Source organism: Ochotona curzoniae, unplaced genomic scaffold (assembly GCF_017591425.1).
Source record: "Ochotona curzoniae isolate NIBS_2020 unplaced genomic scaffold, NIBS_Ocur_1.0 contig_2404, whole genome shotgun sequence".
Classification (NCBI taxonomy): domain Eukaryota; kingdom Metazoa; phylum Chordata; class Mammalia; order Lagomorpha; family Ochotonidae; genus Ochotona; species Ochotona curzoniae.
Window position 1 is genome coordinate 10755258 of NW_024465451.1, and position 25566 is coordinate 10780823.

At 59.3% G+C, this 25566-nt stretch overlaps 1 protein-coding gene across 1 annotated transcript; it reads left to right on the forward strand.

The window, feature by feature from the left end:
• The first annotated feature begins 1726 nt into the window (after positions 1-1726).
• Positions 1727-19628, forward strand: FOXO6 (forkhead box O6). Its single transcript, XM_040974450.1, has 2 exons — positions 1727-2404; positions 18108-19628. Exons 1-2 carry the CDS (start codon positions 1991-1993, stop codon positions 19380-19382), a joined length of 1689 nt encoding a protein of 562 aa, XP_040830384.1. The 5' UTR covers positions 1727-1990; the 3' UTR covers positions 19383-19628.
• The last annotated feature ends 5938 nt before the right edge of the window (positions 19629-25566 follow it).

A 25566-nucleotide genomic window follows, 5' to 3' on the forward strand; every position in this document is an offset into this window, starting at 1 on the left:
GCTCCTCTATCCTAGGCTAGAAGGCAGGAACTCTGGGAGAGAAGGTCCCACTCCCAAGCTTTGGGCCCACTTCCCTCACTGAACTCCCAGTTCCTTCAGGAACAAAGCACTGACTGGCCAGGTAGTTAGGAGATAGGCATCCTAGACCTGCCCCTTCCATCTGGGCAAGTCACTCCCCACCACTGCCCCCCACCCCCCAACTCTGGGCCTTGGCTGGCTGAATGGCCAAATAGGAATTCCGTGCTAACAGGGCCCTGGGTACTGCTGGCAGCCTCCCCCACTCCCCTACTGTGGTCTGCCGATGGAGTGGTGTACTGGGGGTTGGGATTAGAGAAGGCCACAGGCTTGGGTTGGCGTCTCTGATGAGTTTGAAAGAATGAGAATCTCCCACAGTGCCTTGAGGAAGGGAATGGGACCACCTGAAGTCCAGCTTGGCAGGCACTCTAGGGGTGGGCACCTGGCCTCCCACCCTTTGGGCTCTCAGGGGTCACCTGAGGATTCTGATTCATCTGTGCAGCAAGGCTCTGCTTCCTCTCAGCCCTGTGCCTGGACAGCGCCTGGTGTAAGGAGGTGATCACCAAGTCTCCTATAAAAGGAACAAGAAGCCCCCTCCCGACACCGGGAGCTTCGGGACCAACAGACCCCCTACCTAACCTTCCAGACTCCAACACTCTACACCTGTGCTCCTGGACTCCGCACCCTGGAGGTTGCCCGAATGCAACGGCGGTCCCCGGCTCAGCCCCCGCAGCCCGTTCTCATGCTTTCTACAACGATTCCGTGGTGTGGTCAACTATGAGTGCCGCAGGTGCCCGGCCATGCCCACGGGCACCGTAAGGGCCCAGGAAGATCCCACTTGCAGGTGGAAAACCTAGAATTGTGGACAAGTTCGGCCCAGAACCCAGGTCTTCTCGATCCACTGCTTTTCCCCGGCTCGGTGCGGGGCACAAAGAGGAGTGCGCTCCATCACCGGTCAAGTTCCAGGAATCCAGACAGGGAAACGTCAGGGGTCTTAGAAGCAAAAGCAGGGGCACGCATCCCCGGGGACGGAGGGCGGGGCCAGAGTTCGGAGCCCCGCCCCTCCCGTTGCCCCGGGAAACCCCGGGTTGTAACAATAACCCGCTGACGCTCTTCTGGGCGGAGCTTCAGCGAGTCCGTGGGCGGGGCATTCCCGCCGCGGACCAATGGAAGCACGCAGGTCCCGCCTCCGCGCCCCCCTCCCCTTGTGCCGAGCAGGGGCGGGGTCGTCCTTGCCGCTCCGGCCCTGCTCTGTAGGCGGCGCTGTTGCGCGCAGGGGCTACGGCTGGGTGTCCGGGAGCTCGGAGCTGCGCGCCCCCACGCCTAACCCGCAGGAGGGGCACCGGGCGGGCAGAGGATCCCGCGGCCGCCGGCGAGCACGCCCCGCCCCCGCGCGCCTGGCCCCGCCCCCTCGCGCCTGGGCCCGCCCCCTCGCGCCTGGGCCCGCCCCCTCGCCGTCCCCCGCCCAGCCCGAGGTGCAGCCGGCGCTGAGCGCGGCAGGCGCGGGAGCTGGCGCTGGAGCCGGAGCGGCGGCGGCGTTCACGGGGCGGCGGCGGCGGCGGCGCGGGCTCCGGCACGGGCACGGGCGCGGGCTCCGGCATGGTGCAATCCGGCTCCGTCCCGGGAGAGCGGGGCCCGCGCGCGGGACCGGCGCCCGGGGAGCGGCGGCAGCGGAGGTGGCGGTGGTGGCTGCAGGCGCAGGCGAGCGGCAGGTGCTAGAAGCGGGGCTGGGCGAGGTGTGTGCCCGCTGGGTTCCCGGGCCACCGCCCCCTCACTGCCCGGGTCTTTCCCTCGCTTCGTGCTCGCCAGCGCGTCCAGCCCCCTGCCACGGCGCCCCGGCCCATGGCACCCCGCGGTTGAGCCGGCGCCGCCAGGGACCCCTCCCGCGGGCCTCCCCGGGGCGCGCATATCCCGGAGCCGCCCGCCCACCTTCCGCGGAGCCTCCCTCCCCTCCTCGCCCGAGCCGGGCGGGACCATGGCTGCGAAGCTGCGAGCGCATCAGGTGGACGTGGACCCGGACTTCGCGCCGCAGAGCCGGCCGCGCTCCTGTACCTGGCCCCTGCCGCAGCCCGACTTGGCGGGCGACGAGGACGGAGCGCTGGGCGCAGGGGTGGCCGAGGGCGCCGAGGACTGCGGGCCGGAGCGCCGGGCCACGGCGCCGACGATGGCCCCAGCGCCGCCGCTGGGCGCGGAGGTCGGACCGCTGCGGAAAGCCAAGAGCTCCCGGCGGAACGCGTGGGGGAACCTGTCCTACGCCGACCTCATCACCAAAGCCATCGAGAGCGCCCCGGACAAGCGGCTCACGCTCTCTCAGATCTACGACTGGATGGTCCGCTACGTGCCCTACTTCAAGGATAAAGGCGACAGCAACAGCTCGGCCGGCTGGAAGGTGGGGGGCGTGCGGCTGCGGAGGGGGCCTCGGGCCCGCTGCTAGCTGTTTTTGGGCCCCGGGCGGGCGGGCCAGGACGCTCTGGGGGGCACCCTCGGGGGTCACGAAGTGTGCGCCCTGGGCGTGGGGCTGGCGACGGACAGACGAGGGAGTGCTGGCAGCGGCTGGTGCGTGCCCCCTTGCGGGGAAGGATGCCTGCGGGAGAGCTAGCGGGGGTGACAGGGGGCTCTGCCGCTCTGAGGTCCTGGTGGGCATCCCCACCCTGATCTTGAGGGGCCGAGAGGAACGGCTGTGGGCACTGGGGAGCCCACCGGTCCCCCGAGTTGCTTCGTGGTCTTCCTGTTTTACGCTGTCCGCAGGGATTGCTCTCCCTTCAAGAGCTGGCATTGGTGACTTGGGGCCAGGTGCTGTTCTCCCGCCCAGATCTCTCACCGGCCCTTCTGGAGCTGGCTCCAGGGTGAGGAGTGCTTGCAACCATAGACTCACACACAGTTCTGTGAGCGCCAGGAGTTCACTCGGGGGCTCCCAGCCCCTGAGGGGTTGGAACTCAGCAGGTGACCTGAGTTCTCCGGGGAACAGCTGCCAGGCACCCCTTCACCTGGATCAGCACTGGGGGGGCTGGTGATGCCTTCTGATGGCTGGAGGCCAGGGTACTAAGGGCTAGGGACCTTTCTTCCACTACTCTGGCTTCCTGACCCCAGTTTGCATTTACGGTTTAGGGTAGGAGCAGGGGGTATTTCGGGGAGGCCTCCTGCCAGCCAGGGGTTTGAGGGAGCCATTTTGGGCAAGGACAGGGGTCTTGGGACCCAGCTCCCCCTCTGGTTGTGTTGTTGGAATGTGGGCAGAGGAGGAGGTTGAGGGGCCTCTGAGAGAGGCGTGTCTGCCTTCAGGGAGGGGCCATGCCCGGTTCTGGTTGCAGGCTAGTGGGGGGGGAGGAACTTGAGGGGCGGGGGAGCCTTTTGGACTGGGGCAACTCTGGAAGCCCACAGCAGCCTCATGGGGGGGGGCAGCTGGGGTACCTGACCTGGGAGCCCATAGCTCTAGGGCTTTGTGCTGGTGGCCTCTGTCTCTTGGCCCCTGTGGGGCAGGGATAGTAGCTGGAGGAGCAGGTTCCTTCCCCTGTCTCTTCTCCAGTCCCTTTGGGCTTGGCCCCCACCAGACATCTCCTAGCCTGGATTCTGCTCCTGACTTCTTCCTTGCACTCTGTGCCCTGACCTGCCCTTCCACTCTTTTTCTGTAGAGACATTTACTGTCCTAAAGGGTACCACATTCAGATGCCACCTCCAGGAAGCCTGCCATAATTCTTTTCACTAGCTTAGGACTTCCCCCTTCTCTGGCCCTCCCCTTGCCTGTGGTGTCTCAGTGGTTTGGGTCTGGTCTCATTTGCCCTCCCCACCCTGTGCCCACAGAACTCAGCATACAGCCTAGCACTGAGAAGCCGCAAACACCTGTCTGGTGAAAGAGTGAAGTGAGTGGCTGGTACAGAGGGCGTGAGGCCAGGGAAGACTGCCTTGAACCAGAATAGGCCAGGAGGGCTTCCTGCAGGAGGCAGACCTCCAGCTGGGCTTGGTGGATTACGGAGGATGGCGCTTGAGGCTGCAGACCCCTAGAGAAGTGTGGCTCATGGAGGGTCCTGGTGCTGAGCCATGTGCCGAGCACCTCCCATTGGTTCTGCGTTCTCAGGGATCCCGGGTTGATTTCACCGTGCTGCTTTCAGACAAGGCCACTGAGGCCCAATGTGGAGGCACGGACTGCCGCAGGTCACCCTTGGTGGATGCTCACCTGGGTGGGTGTGTTTCCCTCTCTGGAGCAGTGTCAGGCTGGCAGGTGCAAACACAGGGGGCACTGAAGGCCTGAGATCGGTGGATGTGGATGGTGGTGTGCTCGGGAAGGATCCAGTGCCATCCTAAGCCTGAGGCCCTTCTCAGGGTGTCTGCGGGCCTTGGACAGGGCCCAGGTCTCCAGCCTGCCCTTCTGCATGTAGTTCCCACATGCTGGTCCTCCCTGGGCCTGGACTCCTTGGTTTCAGGCCAAGAAGATTGCAGACTTAGCTTCCTGACCCGGTCCTTGCTGAGACCACCCAAGCCCTGGCCTGTCAGGGGCTGTCCTCTGTCTACCCCAGCCCCCTCCCAGCTTCCCAGAGACACTTCTGGCTGGAGCTTCACACTCCTGTGCCTCTCCTGACATTCCCCTTCAGTTCCTCCAGAGACCTGTGGGAGGAGCCCTCCCTAACTCCCAGCTAGTGTCAGGTGGCCAAGGACCGCAGGACACCTCAGGGGCCAGGCCTAGGGCCAGTGCGTACACCTTCTCCTTCAAAAGTGTTACACGTGAATTCCTGGGTTATGGAGTACGCTCTGCTAGTCAGGGTGGAAGGACTAGTGGGGAAAGACGTTGCACCTGCCTCAGCACTCAGCCAGGCCCACTCCCAATGGGAGCTGCTGGCAAGGTGGATGAGATGCCCTGGAAGGACTGGGTGGGGCTCATCCCAAAGGGGCTGGCGCTTGCTCTGAACTGCCTTCACTGGGGTGGGGAGAGTTGGGGAGGTGTTTTTCAGAGAAGGGTGCTGACTGCACACGTGCAGGCAGGGAGGTAGGACTGTGCACATTGGATTTGGGGAATGGTTTGGGCGTGCCAAGGTAGAAGTGATGGCTCCCAGGTCTGGAGAAAGGTGGAATAGGCCCAATCAGAAACATCTAGCACGCTGTACCCTGTGGTCTCATCTACCATGAGGTGAGGTCACACAGCCAGGCCAGGGAGGAGGCAAGACGAGCAGAAGGCTCAAAGCAACCAAAATAGGCTAAGGCCCAGAGAGAGGCTGGGCACCCTGCCACAGGGCTCTGTCCTGTTATCTGGGGAAAGAGGGTCTGCAGGCAAGGGGGCTCAGGACCTGGATGGAGAGTTCCCCCCCCCCTTGCTCTCTGCAGCATCCCAGGAGTGTGACCATCTGAGTCAGGCCTCCTGCTTCCTGGCAGATGCTCCAGCCTCACTCTTCCCTAGCCCTGGACTCCTGGAAGCCTTCTGTGCCCTCCAGTGCAGTGACCCTGGAGTTGTTCTGCCCGCTTTTGTGTTTCCTGGTTGCCAGCTCCATTGGGAGCCCCAGGGCCTGGCCCAGGTGCTCCTGGTTCCTGTCCCCAGGCTAGGTGGGGAGGAGCAGGGTGTATGGGGACTTCCCTTCTCCCTTAGGCCCTGGCACAGCTTGGCTGTTGAGGGGCAGGGGTGGAGGGGTGGTGCTACCCCCATCTGGCCCAGGCTCTGGCCCAGTTAAGTTCCAGGTGGATGGGGGCTGGATGGCAAGTTGATGTGCAGGGGTGGGAGTGGGGGCAGGTCCCACTGCAGCAGGGCTGGGGGTGGGGAGAATTAGTGCAGGCACCCCCAGCAGCTCCAGCTGGGCTCCATCCTTCTCCTTTGTCCTCTGGGGATCCCCAGCCCCAAGGGTTGATGAGGGTGCTGGAGGAGGCTGTGTGAGCTCTGCTGAGGGGGGTGTCTTCACCCCCCTCTGCAGAGCGGGGTGTGTGTGGGGGGCTGGCAGCTGCCCGCCTCCTGGGCACGAGCCCGTGCCAGCCGCTCCTGGCACAGTTGCTGGCACGCCCGGCAGACTCCCACGGCCACCTGCTCACACCCACCCACGGGCGCTGGCGCGCTGTGGGCCCTTCCGGCTTCCCGGGCCTCCCGCGCCCCTCCCCCGCCGCCTGCCTCAGGGCCCCCTCCCTGTTCCTCCGCCCGCAGGCTCCTCCAGCCCTCCCGCGCCCGCCCCGCCCCAGCGCCAGTAACTTGGGGCGCTGGGAGGGTGGGGGCGGGGCTGTCCAGATGCCCCCCTCCTCTCCCGCCCTGGGCTGGGCATTCTGCGGGGAGGAAGGGGGGGAAGACCTGGAGGGAGGGTAGCCGACAGACGGACAGACCGACAGACAGGCAGGGTGAGGCCCCGCCTGCCACCTGGCGCCGCTCCAGCGGGACGATGGCGGGCAGCGCCGTGCCAGGCGGTAATTGCAGACAGACTAATTTAAAGAGATGAGACGGTTATTTTTAACTCGCGTTAAGGTAATGAACGGCGCGGGGGGTTTGCGGGTTCGAAAGTTCAGCGCCCCCCAGCCCCCTCTTTCTGAGGGTTGGGTGCCCCCTCCCCACACACCCCAAGGGCTCCCACCTCGGCCCTCTGACTGTGGTGGTGGGGTGCGGGAGAGAGTGTGGGTGCTGAGGAGCAGCCGAGACCCTGCCAGCCTGGCGCCAGGGCTGGGAGCCAGCCGCACCAATCCTCACCCCAGCCGGCCAGGTGGCTGAGTGTCCCTGGCTTCCAGGCGGCCAACTGTCTTGCCCTGAGGTCACCAACCTAGGAAGTGACACTCCTGGGACTTGAACTCCCACCAGCTTCCAAACTCAGCCTTTTCTGTGCCGCTGGGTGTGTGGACTTTCAAAGGATCTGTCCTTGCAGCTCACTTTTCCCTGCCTTTGAGTGGCAACTGGTGCTGACCACTCTGTAGGCTGTTGTGTCTGGTCGTGGTCAGAGGGATGCCATGGGCTGCAGGTGTGGGTATGAACCTTGGGAATGTGGGTATGGCAGCTCCTGTTCCCCTTACCTGCCCTGCTGTCAGTCCGGGGCCTGCCTTGCATCTCAAGCATGGGTACTTGGGAAACAGAAGAGAGTGAGGCTGGGTGTACCTCCACCTTGGTGTCCACACTCCACCCCCAGATGGGACCTTGGGTCTTTGAAGAGGTAAGGAGTCATCAAGTCCAGTGCCCTTTCTGTGCCTCCTCCCCCATCTCTGTCCCACAACTTAGTAACTGGCACTCACCATTTCCTCTGGCCGTGCCCAGGGGGTTGCCAGCGAAGGCTTAAGGCACTAGGACTTACTTCTGGCTCTTGGATTGCTACTTGGGGTGTCTAGGCTTAGTCCTTTGGGGCTACTTGTATTCAGAGTAGAGAGGGGTGATGAGAGGCTGGATGGGGCACCTGGAGGGGCATTCAGTCTGGTGTGTGTGGAGTGGAGCAGAGTTTTCACCAGGGTTCCAGAGGCTGTATCTCCATTGCTGTTCTGAGTGCTGTGACTTCCAAACCCCTCAAGTTCGAGAAACCCTGAGGGCTCCCAGTGCCGAGAGGACTTCTGGCAGTTGGACATATGGAAGTATAGGTGTGAATGGACTTGAACTTGGGACTCACAGATGCCTATGGCAGCATCCAGGTGGCAGGCATTCTCTAGGCACAGCGAAGGGAGTGTTCCTGGCAGCCTCAGCTGGCCCCCAGAACAGGCAGATGGGGAGTTCAGGGTGTTGGGTGAGCATTAGCTCAAGCTCTAGGGCCCAGGTGGGGTGCTCAGGGCAGACAGCTGGATCTGCAGCGCCCCCCTCTCCTGGCACCCTGGTTACTATGGAAACCAACTCCTGTTTGGAGGGTTTGGCTGTTGGCTGCTTCTCCTCACCCCCCAACCCATATGTGGAGGTGGGAGGGGGGCCAGGTGGTGTGTGGGGGAGGGGCATCCCACAGCTCCCTCTAGGACCTCCCCCTTTGCAGAGAGAAGCCTTTCTGGTCTCCAAGGGGAGGTGCCTGCTCCTGGAAGGGGGAAGGGAAGGGAGTTCACCTCTGAGTGCAGGTGGTCTGTGAGGCACCTCACATTTTCTTTTTACATCCTGCCTGGGTCCTGCCAGGGGTTCACAAATAGCCCCATTTTGCAGTTGGAGAAGTGGAGGCCCAGAAAGATGAAGTCCTTTGGCTAAGGCAGCATAGCTGGGACAAGGCAGAGCCTAGATAGAGATGAGACCTGTTTCTACCACATTTGTGTCGCTCTCAATGCCAGCGCTGTCTCAGCCAGGCATACCAGCCAGCCCAACTGTGTCGCCAGGCTCTGTTCTGCCACAGCACCCTCTGGGGCTTCTCCGTGCTCCTGGATGCCAGCCAAGCCTACGTGACTCTGTGTTGGGACTCCTGGGTCACTCTGCCAGCCCTGCATTGCCTCCCACTTTCCCTAAAGCTTCTGGTCTCAGGCCATTCACTTGCTCTCTGCATACTTGACACTCCCATTCTCAGACCTTTGTGCTGCCCTTGTCATTGCTCGCCGAGACAGCTATGGGCTCTGCCTGGCTGATCTCTGGGGACACCTCTGGAAAGCTAGGTGGGGTGTTTGAACAAAGACGCAACTTGTGCCTTCCCAGTGATTCTGGAACCCAGCGTGCCTCCTGGGAATTCCCGCCTTACAGTCTTACTTGTTCACAGGCATGGCTGAGAAAAATGCTTGAAGCGTTTTTTTGTTGTTGTTATTTTTTTTTTTTAGACATTTTAAAACTTTCGCTTACTTAATCGATTTGAAAGGCAGAGAGAAACAGGGAGAGAACCATCTGTTATTTCTTGCGTCCAAAAGGCCTCCACAACCAGGGCTGGGCCAGGCTGAAGCCCGGAACCCCACTGGGGTCTCCCACATGGGTGACAAGAGTCTGAAGTGCTTGAGCAGCTATTACCTAACGCCTCCCAGGGTACAAGTAACAGGAGCTGCAAACAGGAGCAGATCTGGGATTTGAACCCTGGGTACTACAGTATGCAGGCTTCCCGAGCGAGGGCATAACCAGATGCCCACTCCAGCTGGGAGTTTTGTAAAGCCACAGGTCTCCAGGCCCCACCCCAGACCTTCTGCAGCAGACTGTCAGCAGGTGGGCTCTGCATCTCTCTTTGAACAGGTGTGTTTAGTGAATGCCTTAGATGGAGGTAGGAGCTTTCCTGCCTCCTGCTTGTTACTCCCTCCCCAACACACACACACACACACACACACACACACGTGTGGTGGGGGCCAACATCTCCATTCAGGCTGTTCAGATGACACTCCTTTCCTCCTTATTCCTTTTGGGTCCCACCAAAGGCATGAGAGGCCCCATGCAGTCCGTCAGCTCCAAGGGGCTGAGCACAAACTGGCACATGTGCCCAGCCTTGTCTCAGGAATCTTGCCCTGTGACACAAGGCTGGAGAAGATGGCCCCTAGCAGGGCTGTATGCCTGCTCCGGAGCCTCTGGCTGCAGGAAGGAGAAGCCTCAGCTGACAGTCCTCAGCAAGCCTGTCTGGAACTGGAGACACTGACAGTCACAGCCTCTGCTCTCCGATGTCCCTGGCTAGCCACCAAGACAGGAGCTTGTGCTCAGCCCAGAGCCATTTGGTTCAGTCCTGGCCCCTTAGTGTGACAGGCCCTGCCAACCCTTGTGGCCAGCCTCCTGTCTCTCCTGACTCTTGCTTTAGTCCCACTGAGCGATTCCAACTCAGGATTCAACCTGCCACTGCTGTCGCATACATTCTTCCCTTTAATCTTCACAGCTGTGCTGTGGGGGTGGTGTTGCTCCTGTCCCATTCTGCAGACAGGGAGGCAAAAGAGAATGAGAGAACTCCAGAGGTGGGGGCTGCCACTGTCAGTGGCAGCAAGGAGACTCCTAGGACTCACTCCACCAGAACTGTTAGCCCTGTCCCTTGAGGGTGTCTAGCCTGACAAGTAACCCTGGGATCCCTCTCTCCCATTCCCCATCCCATCCCCTAGTTCCTTGAAGGTGGGGGGCAGATCAACCTGATTGGAGTGTCCTCCATTCACAAGCATGCAGGTGCTCTCAGAGGGGAGCTGGACCCTGATCTTGAGGTGCCCAAGGGTCCAGGTGGCAAGATAAAAGGTGGGCACCCAATTCTGATACTGGGTGAAACCGCTTAGGGTCAGGATGGAAGCTGAGCTGAGGGCTTGGGGACGGCAGGGCATGGAGGTGAAGGAGGGGAACCAATGAAGCAAAGCCCTCAGGACTCTGGGAGTCCCCCACCGACTCTCTGCATGGGAGCCGAGGCTGGGGAAACAGGGAAGGCTGGCCCAGGAGCTGGTACTCCAAGCTGCGGGGCCTCACATCCTGTGAGATGGAATCCAAACGGGACTGTGCCCAGCCTTTGTGGTGGGCATTGCAGACACCTGCAAAGCTTGGTCAGTGGCAAGTTTGGCCTGTGACGTCATTATTGTGGGGTAGGGGTGGAGGGGAAGAACCCCCAAGACACTGAACTCTGTGGGTGTTGAGGAGTGGGGATGGGGTCTTCTTCAGTCTCCCTTTCCTGTCTTGGAGCCCAGGATGTCCAGGCTCTCTCCTGCCTGTAGGTTGACCTGCTCCTTTCTGTCTGCCTTCCCACGGCCTTGGGTGGGCAAACCTGACAGATTCTGGCTCCCTGTTTTGGCAAGTGAAGAAAGTGGCCTTGCGTGGTGACGCCCTTGACCCCAGCTGTCTGGCCTCTGGCTCCTTTTTGGCCCACTGGCAGATCCTGTGACCTTGGGCACGGCCTGTAGCTGTCTGGCTCCAAGAGTTCCCCTCCCCCAGTCCTCTGGGAAGCTTTGAGACCTCCTCCTTCTCCCTCCTGCCCCTCCCCCTGTCCTCAGCTGGCCCTGCCACCTCCTCCTCCTGTAACTTGAGCTGGGGCCTGGGGGAAGGGGCTTGCCCTCTGCCAGAGGCACCTGCCAGCTGAGCAGATGTGCGGGGAGGGTGGCCTCTGGGCGGGAGAAGGCTGGAGGCTCTCAGCAGGCTAGGCTTAGCGCACCCGGCCCTGGCCTCTGGCCTGTGCCCCCGGCGCTTGCCCCAGCACTTATTCACTTCTCTGTGGGCACTTGTGGCTCTCTGTGTCCTGCGAGGACCTCTCAGTCTCCTGGAAAAGCCAGGTGGCAGAGGAAGACTGGTGCCCTGCTGATCTGGGAATTTGCCCTGCACTCCTGGAGCTCCTTGGCATGGGGACAGAGGGCCAGGGGTGGTAGCTTCTGGTGGGGGCAAGGCCAGTGTCTGTGCGGGTGGCCATGCCCCTGGGAGAGCAGATGGTTCTCTTGGCCCCATGCCTGCTCCCATCCCTTCCCCCCACTGGAGCCAGCTTGCAAGGCTGGGGCACAGCTGCTGGGGCCTCCCCAGAGCTGGGCCCAGGGCAGGGCTGGGTGAGGTCGCTGTAGCTGTGCCCAGGGCCTGGGTAGAGGAGTGGGGAGGTACTGCCTACAGGGAAAAGGGCTCAAACTGAGAAGAGCGCCTGGAGGGAGAGGTGGGCATGGCTGTACATTGAGGGTTTCTGTTTAACCCTGGATGAAGGAGGACCAGAGTGTGAAGAGGATGCTAAACCTCTGTGGACAGTGCCCACCCCTACCCCAGGCCCACCCTGGCCTCTGCTCCTTCTAGAGCAGGAGGAAGTGCAAGGGCTCTGGGTACCAGTACCCACATGACCACTGACACTGCTTCATCTCCTGGAGCCTCAGTTTCTTGTCTATACAATGGGATAGTAAAGCAACCCCTGAATCCCTGTGCCTGGCACATGAGCACCTTTCACTGGGTGGTGATAGCAGTGTTTTTCCTCCTCACTTGGCTACATTCTGTGTAGTTGGCAAATGCAGTAGTAAGCAGGAACTGCAGAGGAAACTTAGAGGGAGGGGCCTCAGGCAGGACCCTGGGAACAGGAGCAGGAATGTTTGTGGGTGCCGAAGGCTGCGTTCCACCTGTTGACCACGGTAAACCGAAGGATTGTTTCAGGAGGGAAGCAGATTGCTGCTGTAGCCTTGAGATGGGAGCAAGGACTTTGGGAACTAGGGAAAAGGGCTAGGGAGGACCACTCAGCTGGCCTTGATAGGGGAACCGAAGAGAGAGAAAGAAAGAACAGGGGAACAAAGTGTAGGCCACTGGAGTGGCTGGAGGTCCAGGGGCCTTAAGCAATGGGGCTGGAGAACTCTTTGGTGCCCTTGTAGTGGTGTGTTCATGGCCACCACCAACAAGCAGCCAGAAACTCTTGAGCCAGGGTGAGCTTGGCCTTCTGATACTGGGTTTTTTGCTGCCTAGACTGGGTGTGGGGATCTGCTCTTTTGGGGAGGGGGGAATGCCATGGCTTGACCCTGGACTTTTGGCCTTGCTTTGCACATGTGATTCCTCTTGGGCCCTGACTGCCCACTTCTGTCCTACTCATACATGAGCACCTGTGGCCCTGTGCCCCCCTCTGTTCCGTCTCCCCTTTCAGGTTACCCCTTCTTCCTTGAAGGCCTTCTGGATTGGGCAACCTAGTTTCATCCTGGGTGTCAGGGCAGGAGATCTCCAGGGAGTTTGTGACTCAGTCTACTACAGTGTTTCTGGGGCCAGAGTAGGCTGGAGGGCAGGGGTAGGGCAGGGTTCCTCCTGTGGCTCTGAGACAGAGGGGCATGCAATTCTTGACATGTAAGGTCTCATCCAGGTCCCTTCGCTCCCTGTGTTATCACCTTTACAGGGAAGCCCAGTCACGTGGAAGAAGTTTGAGATTCCAACCCCTACCCTTGATCTTTCTTCAGATAGGGGAAGGTGGAAGGAAGGAAGGTAAGGATAGAAGAAATGGGAGTCTGAGGATGAAAGGTTTTATTATAGCCCCACAGGGTGATCTCCCTTCTGAGAAGGTGGCAAAGACAGAAGCAGGGTACTCTATCAGTGGGTAGGGCCAGTCTCCTGAAAGTGGGGCTGGGACAAGCCAATCATCATGAAGGAAGTTGAAGAGGCATCACATCTGGCCTTGACTTTAGGCTTGGATGGGCAGACTCAAGACCCAGAACTGAACTGGCTTTGGAATCCAAGAACCCTGAGATCCATAGTTGGCCTCATCATTCCCAACTGAACTGATTCCTCCCCTAAGTTACCTTCTCACAGGATGGTTGTCAAGGATGAAGAGAACCCAGCCTGTGTCTGACCTTGCAATATCTTCTCTTGCCTCCATGCTTGCACCAGCTCATGAGAGTTGATTACGCATGCCCATCTTCCCAGTTCGTCATGCGGTGAGGACCTGCCAGGGAAATTTCCTATTGACCTTGCTGTGGTAGGCAGAGCTGGAGGCGGCAGGGGAGTGGGTATCCCTACTATGTAAGCCAGCAAGAGCTAAGCATGGAGTCCACTGGATTTTCATTCAGGAGAGCTGGTGGTTAAACGTTGACCACAACACTGAAGGGGCCCCAGAAAGGGTTACTTTCCCTCACCGTGGTTGTGGGGGGGTTCACAGAGCCCACACCTCAGAATGCATCCCATGGGCCCTCCTTAGCCCTGGTGGAGATAGGTGGGAGATGGGAAAAGAGTGGGACTCTGGCTAAGACCAGGCAACCTAGAACTCCAAGACATTACCCTCCTGGGGCCTGGGGAGAAGGGATGGAGCATCAGTCAGCCCCTCTGTGGGCAGCAGGCAGCAAAGGGCGGGTTCCTCCTTCTCACCAGTTCCTCTGTGAGCTGGCAAGCCCTGGTTAGAGAAGTAAGATTGGATGAGGTTGCACTATCAGCGAATGAAGCTGTGCTAGGAGGAGAAATGAGGTGGTACTGGAAGATGAACGAGGTTGTACAGCCGGGGATGGAGGTGGTACTTGGCGGCATTGTAGATAAATGAGGTCGCACTGGCAGGGGATGAAGTGTACTTTCAGGGGAGCAGACGTCCTGCCCGGCCAGTCGGGTGGCACAGCAGCACACTGTGGCAGAGAGGGAGAGAGTCCCAGCTAGAGGATGAATGAGAGTGTCCCTCTGGAGAAATGAAGGGGCCCGACAGGTGAACGGAGTGCTGTTAGCAGACAAGGTTGTACGGGTGGGATAAATGGGCCGGGTGTGTTGGATGGATGGGGCTGTGCTGTCAGCCGAATGCATTACTGCTTGCGGGCGAAGGGTGTCCTGGGAATGGATGAGGGTGTCCCACAGGATGGATGAGCTGCCGCCACTGCGTGGATCAGGCCCCCAGCCACGAGGGAGGGGATTTTGCTCTGGGGATGGGGAGGGAGGGTGCTGGCAGGGTCCTCCAGTCCAGCCAGGTGACACGGGCTGTGTGTGAGCAAGCTCCTGGGTTCCTGGGGTGCAGGGTGGGGGCTGAGCCCTTCCTCACCGTGATCTCAGGGAAGTCCTGCCCTCTGCCTGTCCCTTCCAGGCGTGGCACTGCTCCTGACTTGGCCACTGCCACCACCTTCTTGTTTCCCATCCTGACCTGTATTCTCTTGATTCAGCTCTCCTGTGTGCTAGTCGCTTGTGTCATTCGTTCATCCATCAATCACACCCTGAAGTATGCACCCAACGTGTGACGTACAGTAAAAGGAAAAATAGACCTGTATCACTGCCCTCATGAGACTTACACTCCCATAACGCAAGGTGGCCCGATAATAAATAATTAAAGGATGCATATGTCATTTTGATTTACAAAGTGACTATTGCTTTAGAAAAAAATGGGGAGTAAGGTGAAGGGGGCCTAAAAATGGCTGGGAGGAAAAGTAGTTTTTTGAGGCATGGCTGACAGAGGTCTTGTTGCAAGAGGTGACACTTGAGACTTGAAGGGGAAGAGATGGCCCTGTGGGTGGCTGGGGACAAGCGGAACATTGCCTGGAAGGTTGGAGGAACAGGAGGGAGGGGTGGGAGCAGGGAAGGTCTTGTTGAAGAGAAGCTGAAATGGGGATACAGATCCAACACTCAGACCCATGCCCTTTGGGAGGCGGTGTGATGGGGCTGCTCTCCTGCCTCACGAGCTGATGGAATGGGTGGGCATGGGACCTTTCCCCTCAGCCCCCCAGATGGCCTCCCTGGGGCCCTGAATCAGGGAGGTCTCATCTTCCCTAGGAATACGCTCCAGGCCTGGTGGAGATGTGGGAGGCTTGAGGTTCCAGATGCTGGGCCCAGCTCTGGGCACCAGGGGAGCCTGGGCATGCCAGGGCCAAGACTGTGTAGTATGTTGCTAGGCGACTCCAAGAGCAAGCCCTGGTTACTGCTGCCTGGCAGAGGCATCTTCCTCCTCCGCCTGCCTCACCTTCTCTATGGCCTATAGCCTCCCAGGAGGCCTTGCAGGTGAGCCAGAGTGGTGATCAGCACTTGCTACTTGGTGGGGAGCTCTGATTGGTTGTGAGCTGTGGGGCCTGCACTTCTCTCTTGGGGCATGGCCTTGGCACAGAAATGAGTGTAGCAGTCAGGCTGTATGTCCTCACCCAGCTCTGAGCCCCCTCCTTGTGTGGCACTGGCCTCCCCACAGGCCTTATTTTCTGTGAGGGTGCCAAGTAGGCAGAGTTCCAGATCCTCCCACTTCCGCCCCAATGGCTTGAATGTGTACCACTTAAATTTTGTGTTAGATTGCTTTTACAGAGTTCTATCTCATCTGGACTGGATACTTCTGGAATTTTTTCAGTCTCAAATTGAAAAGGTTCTCATTATACAACTGGCTCAGCTTATCGGTATACAGGTGGGGAAGCTGAGGCCCAGAAGAGACATAGGCTTTGCTCTGGGGTCAAGTTTGATAGAGTGGAGAGAGCACTAGGCTAGAACCAGGAGCCCTGAACTAATGTCACTTGCTCAGCCACCAGGCCGGGGTGACCTTAGGCTAGTCCTATGATTTTAGGCTGGGGCTTGAACTAGCCGGCACCTAGCAATAGTTTACATGGGATGTTGGAGGAGCACTGGAGGTGTGGCTTCTGAAGATTCTTCAGGAATTCTCTGGCCTGTTTCCCTCTCCCATGGTAGAATGTCATATCTGTGGAATCAGAGGCAGCTCTACCTGCAATGCACATGTGGCTCGGGGCCTAGCAAGTCAAGTGGCAACTCCACGTCCCATCCCTGAGATGGGGTCACAGTTCCTGACTTCTCTGGAGTTGGCCAGAAAGATGATGTGCCCTGAAGCCCTGGCATGCCCAGGGTTGAAGACTAGTACTGCTAAGGGGCTGGGACCTGGAGCTGTTCCCCCACCTCCCCCAACCCCATTTTCTTGCACTCAGATCTAAGATACTAGGCAGTGATACTACTTAAGAGGTGTTACACCGGGAGAATAGGGTCAGGGGAGATGGAACTTCTGAGAAACCAGACAGTCCTGGGGAGGAAAATGGAGGCCTCCACGGACCCTGAACACAGGTGTGGGGGAGGGGCCAAGGCGCCAGGTGCAGGGGCGGGAACTGGGAAGAGGTTAGGACCTGGGGGATTGGTGATCCCTTGAGGACTAGCTCTCCTCCCAGGGTCCCAGGAGAAGGTAGGCAGGGCCAGGCTGGCAAGCGCCAGCTGTCGCCTCTCAGAGAAGGCTAAGAAGTACAAGAGACCAGGGCCTGCCTTGGAGCTGGAGATGAGAAAAAGAAGGCCCTGGGCAGCAGGAAAGACTGCTCTTCTTGAGATTGGGGGGAAAAGAGCCCCTCCCGGAGCATGTGGCTGGGCAGATGACTAGGTTGGAATCAGACTGGGGAGCTGGGCAGAGCTGTGGTATACCTGGCATCACTGCCTAGCTTTGGGACTGTGGGCATGTTACATCATGCCCGTGAGCTTCTGTCCCCTGGTAGAGAAGTCGGGCAATACCAGCTTCCCAGAGCTGTGAGCACAACCACACTTGGGACATGACATTCAAAAAATGGAGATGGAGCAGAGTTGCTGGGTGACCTGGAAGGTGGCGTCCACAGAGGGGGTGTTATGAGCACCTGGCATGTTCACCACTCATGCGCTTTTGTGATGATCTAACCTGTTGGGCTTGCGAGGCAGCTGCCATACTTGTCTGTATCACTCACCAAGGCCTTGCCATGGAAACACATGCACAGCCTATGGGCACCCAGTTAGGTGCTCACAAAGCCGGGTACCCTGCTCAGCCCTCTGGGCTGTTTCCACAGCAGTGCGTGAGCAGCAGGTGGAGGCTGCCAGGTGGGAGGCCCCAGAGGTGGGGCGTGGCTGGCCCAGAGTAGAGGTCCCTGTGGGGAGCCAGATCAGTGGAGCTGTGTGTCCCTGCCTGCCTCCGTTGCTTCAGGTCTGATCAATGCAGGCAGTGGCACTGGGGAGCACAGGAGACTGGCAGAGGGGACCAGTGCAGCGTGGACGTGGGGGTGCTGAGCAGAGAGAGCAGTGCTGTGTGGCTTTGAGCAAGCCCCTTCACCTCTCTGAGCCCACATCTGCTGCCTACTTTGTGGCACCTGGAGGGCAGTGTTGTGCGGGGGTTTAGGAAAAGAGAGACGTGACTGCAGCCTAGAAGTGGGAGCTACCTGCAGCCGTGCTCTGGGTAGGACTGAAGTGTCCTTGGCCAGAAATTGTCCTGTGAGTGGCCTGCTGGGATCTGAGGCCTCTGTGGCATTCGCAGATGCGCAGGGGAGTCAGCAGGGGGTTGGGAAGACATCTCTGGCCCATATGTACCCTTGGGGACCCTCACCCTATTCTGCTTTCCCTGGCCAAGCCCTCCCAGCAAAGGGTTAACCGTCTTCTCTACCTGCAGTTGCATTTTAAAGACACGAAATTAAAGCAGGTAATTTATTCTCCCCACACACGAAAGAGCAATTAGTTCTAAACAGGGCTTAATCAGTCACCGCGAGATTGATTTCTGGAGCCCTGGGTTTTCGGGCTCCTGGCGCCATGCCAGGCTGGGGAGGGAGGGGGCCGCCAAATGAGCCGCAGCGGCATGAGCCCTTACATAATCTGCTGGGGGCCCTGGCAGCCAGGCAGCCCCACGTGGGGCTTGGCTGAGTTGGGGAGAGGGGGTCCTTTTCCTCTCCCGCAGGCCCTGTCGGCTCAGAGTAACCCTGGAAGAGGGGGTGGCCCGGTCTCCAGAGCCACCCTCCTGGCAGGTTCGGCTGGGGTTGGGGTGAGGTTTTAGGGGGCAAGGAGAGAGGTTGCGGCTCCGTCCAGCCTGTTACTTACTCCTTCCCCTTTGTCTCACCCCCTCCATGTGCCCTTCCGTTTCCCCCTTGTCCTCCCTCCCCTCTGCCTTTTCTCCCTTCTCTGCTCCTAACCGCTGGCTCCCTGCCCCTCTCTGTCACCACAGAACTCCATCCGGCACAACCTGTCGCTGCACACCCGTTTCATCCGCGTGCAGAATGAGGGTACTGGCAAGAGCTCCTGGTGGATGCTGAACCCAGAGGGCGGGAAGACAGGGAAGACCCCACGGCGCAGAGCTGTGTCCATGGACAACGGAGCCAAGTTCCTGCGCATCAAGGGCAAGGCGAGCAAGAAGAAGCAGCTGCAGGCACCCGAGCGGAGCCCGGACGCCAGCCCACCGGGCGTGCCTGCCCCAGGGCCAGTGCCTGTGGCGGCCAAGTGGGCCGCCAGCCCGGCCTCACATGCCAGCGACGACTACGAGGCCTGGGCTGAGTATCGCGGCGGCGGCGGGAGACCCCTACTCGCGGAGGCAGCCGAGCTGGAAGACGACGAGGCCCTGGAGGCCCTGGCGCCGTCCTCACCGCTCATGTACCCGAGCCCCGCGAGCGCGCTGTCGCCGGCCCTGGGCGCGCGCTGCCCAGGGGAGCTGCCCCGCCTGGCTGAGCTGGGAGGCCCGCTGGGCCTGCACAGCAGCGGTGGCGGCGCCGGCATGCCCGAGCCCTTGCTCGACGGCGCGCAGGACGTGTACGGGCCGCGGGCCCGCGCAGGGACCCCGGCTTACTTCGGCGGCTGCAAGGGCGCTGCTTACGGCGGGGGTGGAGGCTTCGGACCGCCGCCTCTGGGCGCGCTTCGCCGCCTGCCCATGCAGACCATCCAGGAGAACAAGCAGGCCAGCTTCACGCCGGCCTCCGTGCCCTACCGCCCAGGGGCGCTGCCCGCGCTGCTGCCGCCGCCGCCGCCGCCCACGCCCAGGCCCGGCCCGGTGCTAGGCGCGCCGGGGGAGCTGGCTCTGGCGGGCACGGCCGCCGCCTATCCCGGCAAGGGGGCCGCCCCTTATGCGCCTCCCGCGCCCTCGCGCAGTGCCTTAGCCCACCCCATCAGCCTTATGACGCTGCCCGGCGAGGCGGGCACCGCGGGTCTTGCACCGCCCGGCCACGCCGCCGCCTTCGGAGGTCCACCAGGCGGCCTCCTCTTGGACACGCTCCCGGGGCCGTATGCAGCAGCTGCTGCCGGGCCGCTGGGCGCGGCGCCCGACCGTTTCCCGGCCGACCTGGACCTCGACATGTTCAGCGGGAGCCTCGAGTGTGACGTTGAGTCCATCATCCTCAATGACTTCATGGACAGCGACGAGATGGATTTTAACTTCGACTCGGCCCTGCCCCCACCACCGCCTGGCCTGGCGGGTGCCCCACCGCCCAACCAGAGTTGGGTGCCTGGCTGAGGCACCCACGCCCCTAGTGCCCCCGTCCCATTTCCAAGGGTCTTCCTGTCTTGATTCCCGGGTCCCTACCCCACCCTCCCAAAGCCCGATCCAGCTCCAAGGAACACGTGAGAGTGAGCTCCCGCCCCGAGGGAGACACTCCTCAAAAGTTGGCCTCTGGGGAAGGTGGAAGGGAGGGAGCACCCCACTGTGTGCCCACACCCCTGAGATCTGCTGGCCTCCTTCTGGGGGAGGTGAGCCTGGCTGAGGAGGAGGGATTGGAAGCTGGATGCCCTGGGCAGGAGCGTGGGGATCACCACCTGGATGATGTTTGGGAAGCCAATTGGGATTCCGATGGGGAGCTGCACCATGTATCCGTCACTCTTAGCCCCACCCACTGAAGGCTTGGCAGCTCCTGCCCAAGATAACTAGCTCGCAGCTCCCTGGGGGCTGTCCTCCTACAGCCCTCACCTGTCCTCTGACCACCCCCTATCCCTCATCTCAGCTTCCTCCAGTCCTAGCCGGGCCCCTCCACCCTCTCCCAGTACTGGTCTCAGTCTCTCCAGGGGGTCTCTGCTCCGGATCCACCCCAGCCCGACGCCCCCTCCTCCGCGCCAGTCCCGGGCCCCTCTCCCGTATTTATAAAGTGTGCAGTCGGGGCGGGCGATGGGCGCGGTGCCCCGGCGCATATCGTAGGCAGTGTACCGTGGCCGTGCCGTCAGCGTGTGCGTGTGCGTGTGTGCCGTGTCCAGGCCGTGTAGAGTGCACTGTACAGCATATTTTCATGAATAAAATTGTTTTAAATATTTCCCTCACTTTGGGCCAGCAGCGGGGAGGGGGAAGGGAATAAACCGAAATGTGGGGGTGGAGGAGGGGGACCCTGTGGCTGAGCTGCTGCTGTCTTCACTGATGCTGCTCTCCTGGGTACACATGGACTAAACGCTTACTGAGTGCCTGAATTGATGCACCTGCTTCTGTGGCCAGGTGCTTGGGGAACGCTCCTGGCCTGGAAAAATTCTGTTGAGAATTAGCCTCAAAAATCGGAAGAGGGGCACAGTATTTCCATTGAATCTGTTAGATGTCTCAGGTCCTGTTCTAGGCACTAGTTCTGTCCCCCATTGTACAGAAGAGAATACCAAGTCAGGTCAGTTATCTTGGGAAGGTGGGAGGGGGTAATAAGAGAAGTGAGCAGCTTTTGGTTCTGGGCCTGAGAGGGCTGGTGGAGGAGTACACAGGTGATTATAAGGGCTGTGATGAATGGAGCACCTGGGGGCTGTGGTAGGATGCAGGATGGGCAACACTCGTCTCAGGTGGAGGAATCGGTGTTGGTGATTGGATGGTAGTGCTGTCAGTCCCTTGCAGAACAAGTGGGCGTAAGGAGAGAGAGGGGCTCAGAGAGAGGGAGCTACAGGTAGATTCCAGACCCAGAAGCAGTAGCAAGATTCCTGATGGCAATGATACAAGTGGTGGGGGGCAGTAGAGAGAGTGACTGCAGCCAGGCCACAGGTGCTGATAGGAGCTCCAACCTGGGGAGAGAGGAGGGTGGTAGGGTTCAGTGGGGTGGGGGTGGCAAGGCAGGTTCCTGAGCAGAGGGGGCCATTGCCTGAGATGGGAAGCATTGAGGCAGGAGTAACCTTGGTGGAATGTGGGGCTCAGCCTGCGAGAGGCCCCATTTCAGTTGTAGTTAAGGAGGTTTGGGGGATTGAAAGAAGCCTGTATCCTGCATGGTTGGTATCCCTGGCATTGGGCAACATGGTGGCCTGGAGATGCCCAACTGGCTAGCCAAGGCATCAGAGCCCAGGGAGGTCTCTGGGCTGGAGAGAGAGGTCAGCTACTCAGGCCCCAGAGGTTGCCTGGAGGTGTTGGGGGTCTCCTGGATTCGAGATGAGGGGCTGGGGTTTACGAAGTGGGAAGAATTTATCTACTCTGATTAATACCTTGGTGCAGGACAGGGACCCTGCTGGCTGAGAAGAGGCAACAGGGTGGGGAAAGAAAAGGAAAATCAATACACTGTGGGGTCCTTGAGTTTGAAAAAAGCTGAGTTCCAGGAAGGGAGGCCCGAAGTGCTTCCCTTCCCGAAGTCCCTCTCTCCTTGCCCTGTTGGTCTGAAAGCAACCAACTCATAGCTCAGTTTAGGGAAGCAAGTCACCCTGAGGTCTCAGGCTAGCAAGGAGTGAAGCCAAAAGTCCTGGCCCTGGCCCTGTGCTTCCTCTGCCCTGGTTCCCCTACACGCTCCGCCCTGCCACTCCGCTATATGTTTTGCTTGCGGGCATGGAGTTCAGGGAGTATCCAAAGAGGGTTGCCTCCGGTCTGGGTGCTTACTCAGAGCTGGCAGTATCTACCCAGGTTCTGGGCTCTGAGTGGGGAACTGAACCCTGCCTGGGATGGTGTGGCAGGTGTCCCTGCTGGGTGGGGTGCACATAGAGGCTGACAGGCCCTCCCCTGGGACAGATGTCTCAGCCCCACCCCACAGGCAGGCTCAGAGACAGCCCAGCTGCGTCTGGGCTCCATCTGGGCTGCAGGGCTGCCCCCCCCCTAGGCTGATGGAGGGTGGGCTGCTGGTGTGCATGTGTAGGCCTGCATGTGTCCGTGTAATTCCCTATGCCTGTGTGTGTGTGTGTGTGTGTGTGTGCGCACGAGCACACTGGCAGGGCAGCTCTCCCTGTGTATGCACATGGTTAAGTGTGTGTGTGGTGGGGATGATGATGTAGCCATCCCCGAGTGTGCCCATCTGTGTGTGCGGTTGTGGGGGCTGAGCCCACATGTGCACTCCCTGGGTGTGCCTGCTTGTCTTGGCACAGCTCTCCCTCTCTCTTCCTCTCTTTTTCTCAAAGCACCGTGCTGGTGTTCCCCTGCCAGGAGCTGCTCTGTGAGGCCACGCCGTCTCTGGGGGAAGAAGACGAGGCGGCGAGGGGAGCAGAGCGACACTGCCGTCCCTGGGATCCAGTTCAGCTCCTGAGCAGGGAGCCAGGAGACCACCTCAGAGTGATGATTGGGCACTGATAGGCCTGGGCCAGCACTAATTCCAGACACAGCTTCTGTCCTGCTGGGCCCCGCCGGGAGAAAGGGGCAACACCCCTGCAGCTGGGGGTCTGCAACTGGCCCTTCCCCGCCAGCCTCGGAGCCCAGCAGACGCGCCCCCCTCCGTGCCCACTCCCTGGGAGGCGTCTGACACATGATTTATTCATAAAAAGCCATCATTTGTGCCAAAGAAGAACTGAGCCTCTCGCTTTTTAAGTGCAGATAATGCTCTCAGCTCCTGCCTCCCTGCCCGTCTTCTCTCACCTCCTTCCCCTCCCCTCTTCCTCTCTGTTCCTTTATTGTTCTCCACACACCTCCCCTTCCCCCTTCCCCCTTTCCCCATTCAATCCTCCCCACTTCCTCTCTCTCTTACTATTAGGGGAATGAGGCAATGTGGGGAGGCGGGATCACAGCTGATTGTCCCAGACTGGGAAGGCCTGGAGCCCCGTGGACCCCACCCCTCACTCTGCCACTCTTCTTGAGCACCACTGGGCAGGAATAGGGGATGGGGGGGCTGAGCTGTGCAGGGACAGGGGGCCTCTGGAAGCTGTCCTAGTCAGTACCACCCCCTTGCTAACGGCTGTGACTTCACCCCCACCCCATCCGCACTAGTCTCCCCCAAGCACAAATGTTCCATCTAACCCAAACCAGTGGCCTTACTGTGGGAACACAGCTTCAAGGCAACACTCACTCTGACTCCTTCTTCCACACACCGTGCACCCCTAAGCTCGCCACATAGAAATTCTGAAACCACCATTATTCTGGGGGCAATGTTTGCTGTGAGAGGCTGACATCGGTGGAGACTCTTGAGGCCCCGTTACAGTGACAGGTGTAACAGAATGAGTGTGTCCACAGGCAGGAGATTGGACACAGACACACAGAGATCCACGTATGTGTGTATGCGCCCTCCTGCTTGCACGTGCATGCACACACACACAGGCATGTGCACAGCCACCCACTGATGCAGATGGAAGCATTCCTCACGCTTCTCAAAGTATTCCTCCCCCGAGCACCTGCACTGTGGGCTGGAAGTCTTTCCTCATTCAGGCACCTGTTCATTCATTCATACATTCATTCGTTCGTTCGTTCGTTAGTTCCATAAACTGCTTTCACACCCCTCTCCATGCCTGCCCTTGTGTCAGGCATTGGGGTGGCAGAAATGAACCTGGCTGGCCCTGTGGAGGGGGTCTGAAGCAGAGGGGTCCCTCCCCTGCAGCCTTGGTCTGGGGGCCCAGCAGGCGAGGGGTTAAGTCATTTGGCATCCAGAGCTGGAGCCATTAGGCCTCCTAATTATGAAATTATCGAGGTCCTCAGGTGACTGCTAATTTCACACACACTGTTCCTCTCACGGCTAATGAACGCCCGCAGAACCCACGCCTTGTCTTTCCTGCTGAACGGTGACCTGCAGTTAATAAGCTCAGGAAGGCAGACAGGCCTCCGGCTGGGTGGGTGGGGCGCCAGGCCTGAGGAGGGGGCCCATTCACCCTCCTGTCTTTCCTTGCTGATCGTCAGCCCAGTGAAGGCTTCAGAGCAAGGCCCAGCCACAGCTTTTGCAGCACAGGCTAGACCCCTACATACACTCCCACCCAGGCTTTTGGGAGCAGATGAGAGGTAAGGGGACTGGGTGCAAGCATGTGAGGGCCAGAAAAAAAAAATGGAGGCAGTAGAAGACAGTTTGTGCTTGATTTGGGGCTATGGGGGGTGGGCTGAGGTGACCATGACTGAGGGAGTAGGTATGGCCAGAGATGCTAGACATGGTGATGACTTGGTGGGGGGTGTCCCAGGACCAGTCAGAGTTCCATGGGTGATGGCTGCTGGCTGTGAAGTTTTTTTAAAGTTCTAGTGTTTTAAATTTAAAAAGTAACAAAATGACTGCAACTATGTTTATATATGTGTGTGTATATATATATATGTATATATATATAAACTGATGACAAACTTAGGTGGGGACACTGCAGGGGCTCGGGGGCTCAGTGCAGGGGCAAGACCCTTTCTCCCAAAGAGGGACATAGTGGACCCTCTGTGCTGACTGCCAGGGTGACTTGTCTCTGGGGAGAAGCATGCCCCTTAGCCACCAGCAAGGCCAGTAGCAACTTAGTGCTAGAGTGGCACATGAGAAGCCAAGAGAGCGAGTGCCATAAAAGGCCTCTGTTCTTGCCTGTGCCTGCCCAGTGGCCTTGGGCAGCTCCTGACCATCTCTGGACCTCTTCTTCTCCTGAGAAACTGATTCATTTAGACTAGAGCTGTGATTTCCCATCTGTTACAGAGGGGCAGGGGTCTGAAAGACATACCAGGGAAAGGATAGCCTCTGTTCTAGGCTGTGTGTGTGTTTGTGGAATTTATTCTTTCTGCTCTAGGAATCAGAGGCTGTCCTGACCACCCGCTCCCAGCCCCGTGTGGTAGATGTCCTATTCTGCCAACACCCACCTCTGTGCCTCTGTCTCCCACCTGTCGGAGGTAGGCAATGCACCTGCACGTTCCCTTTGGATGTGACAAAGACCCCAGTGGTCACTGTCGTTCCCACGTGACCCTTTCCTTGAATCTTCCCCCAAGCTGTTGCTCAGGTGCCCACATGGTACTTTCAGGCAGCTGGATTCATTGAGGGACAGCTGCTCCCAGGAGGGCAGAGTGCTCCACATACTTGTGGGAAGGCCCCTGCGGGCCCACTACCCTTTCTGTATATTGTCCCACTTGACCTCACACAGCAACATGGGGGGAGATGCTTTTGGTATCTCCATTTTACAGATGAGAAAACTGAGGATTCCAGAGGATGCTGGTTAGCCCAGAGTCACAAAGCTAGAAAATGGCAGAGCCAGGTCTCAGACCCAAAGCTTGTGGACCTTCGACTGTGCTGTAACACCCTTTTCTCTACATGCCATCCACAAATGCCATAACCAGCAGGCACATTTATACACCCTCCCCTGCATTCCTGTAGGCACTGTCAGATACAGTCCTGCAGACCTATACCGCATCTGCAGACTTGCAAACATTTACATCACAAGCCACAGGTATACTACACACACATACACACAAGAACACAGCTCCACGTGATGCTCAGGTGTTAGGATTCTCCCACGCACATGTGTTCACTCACAGAGACACACTAGGAATGCCCTTCAAGGAGAGTTTATGCGTGCACACGTGTGTGTGTGAGAGAGACACTCTGTACACAATTGACTCAGGC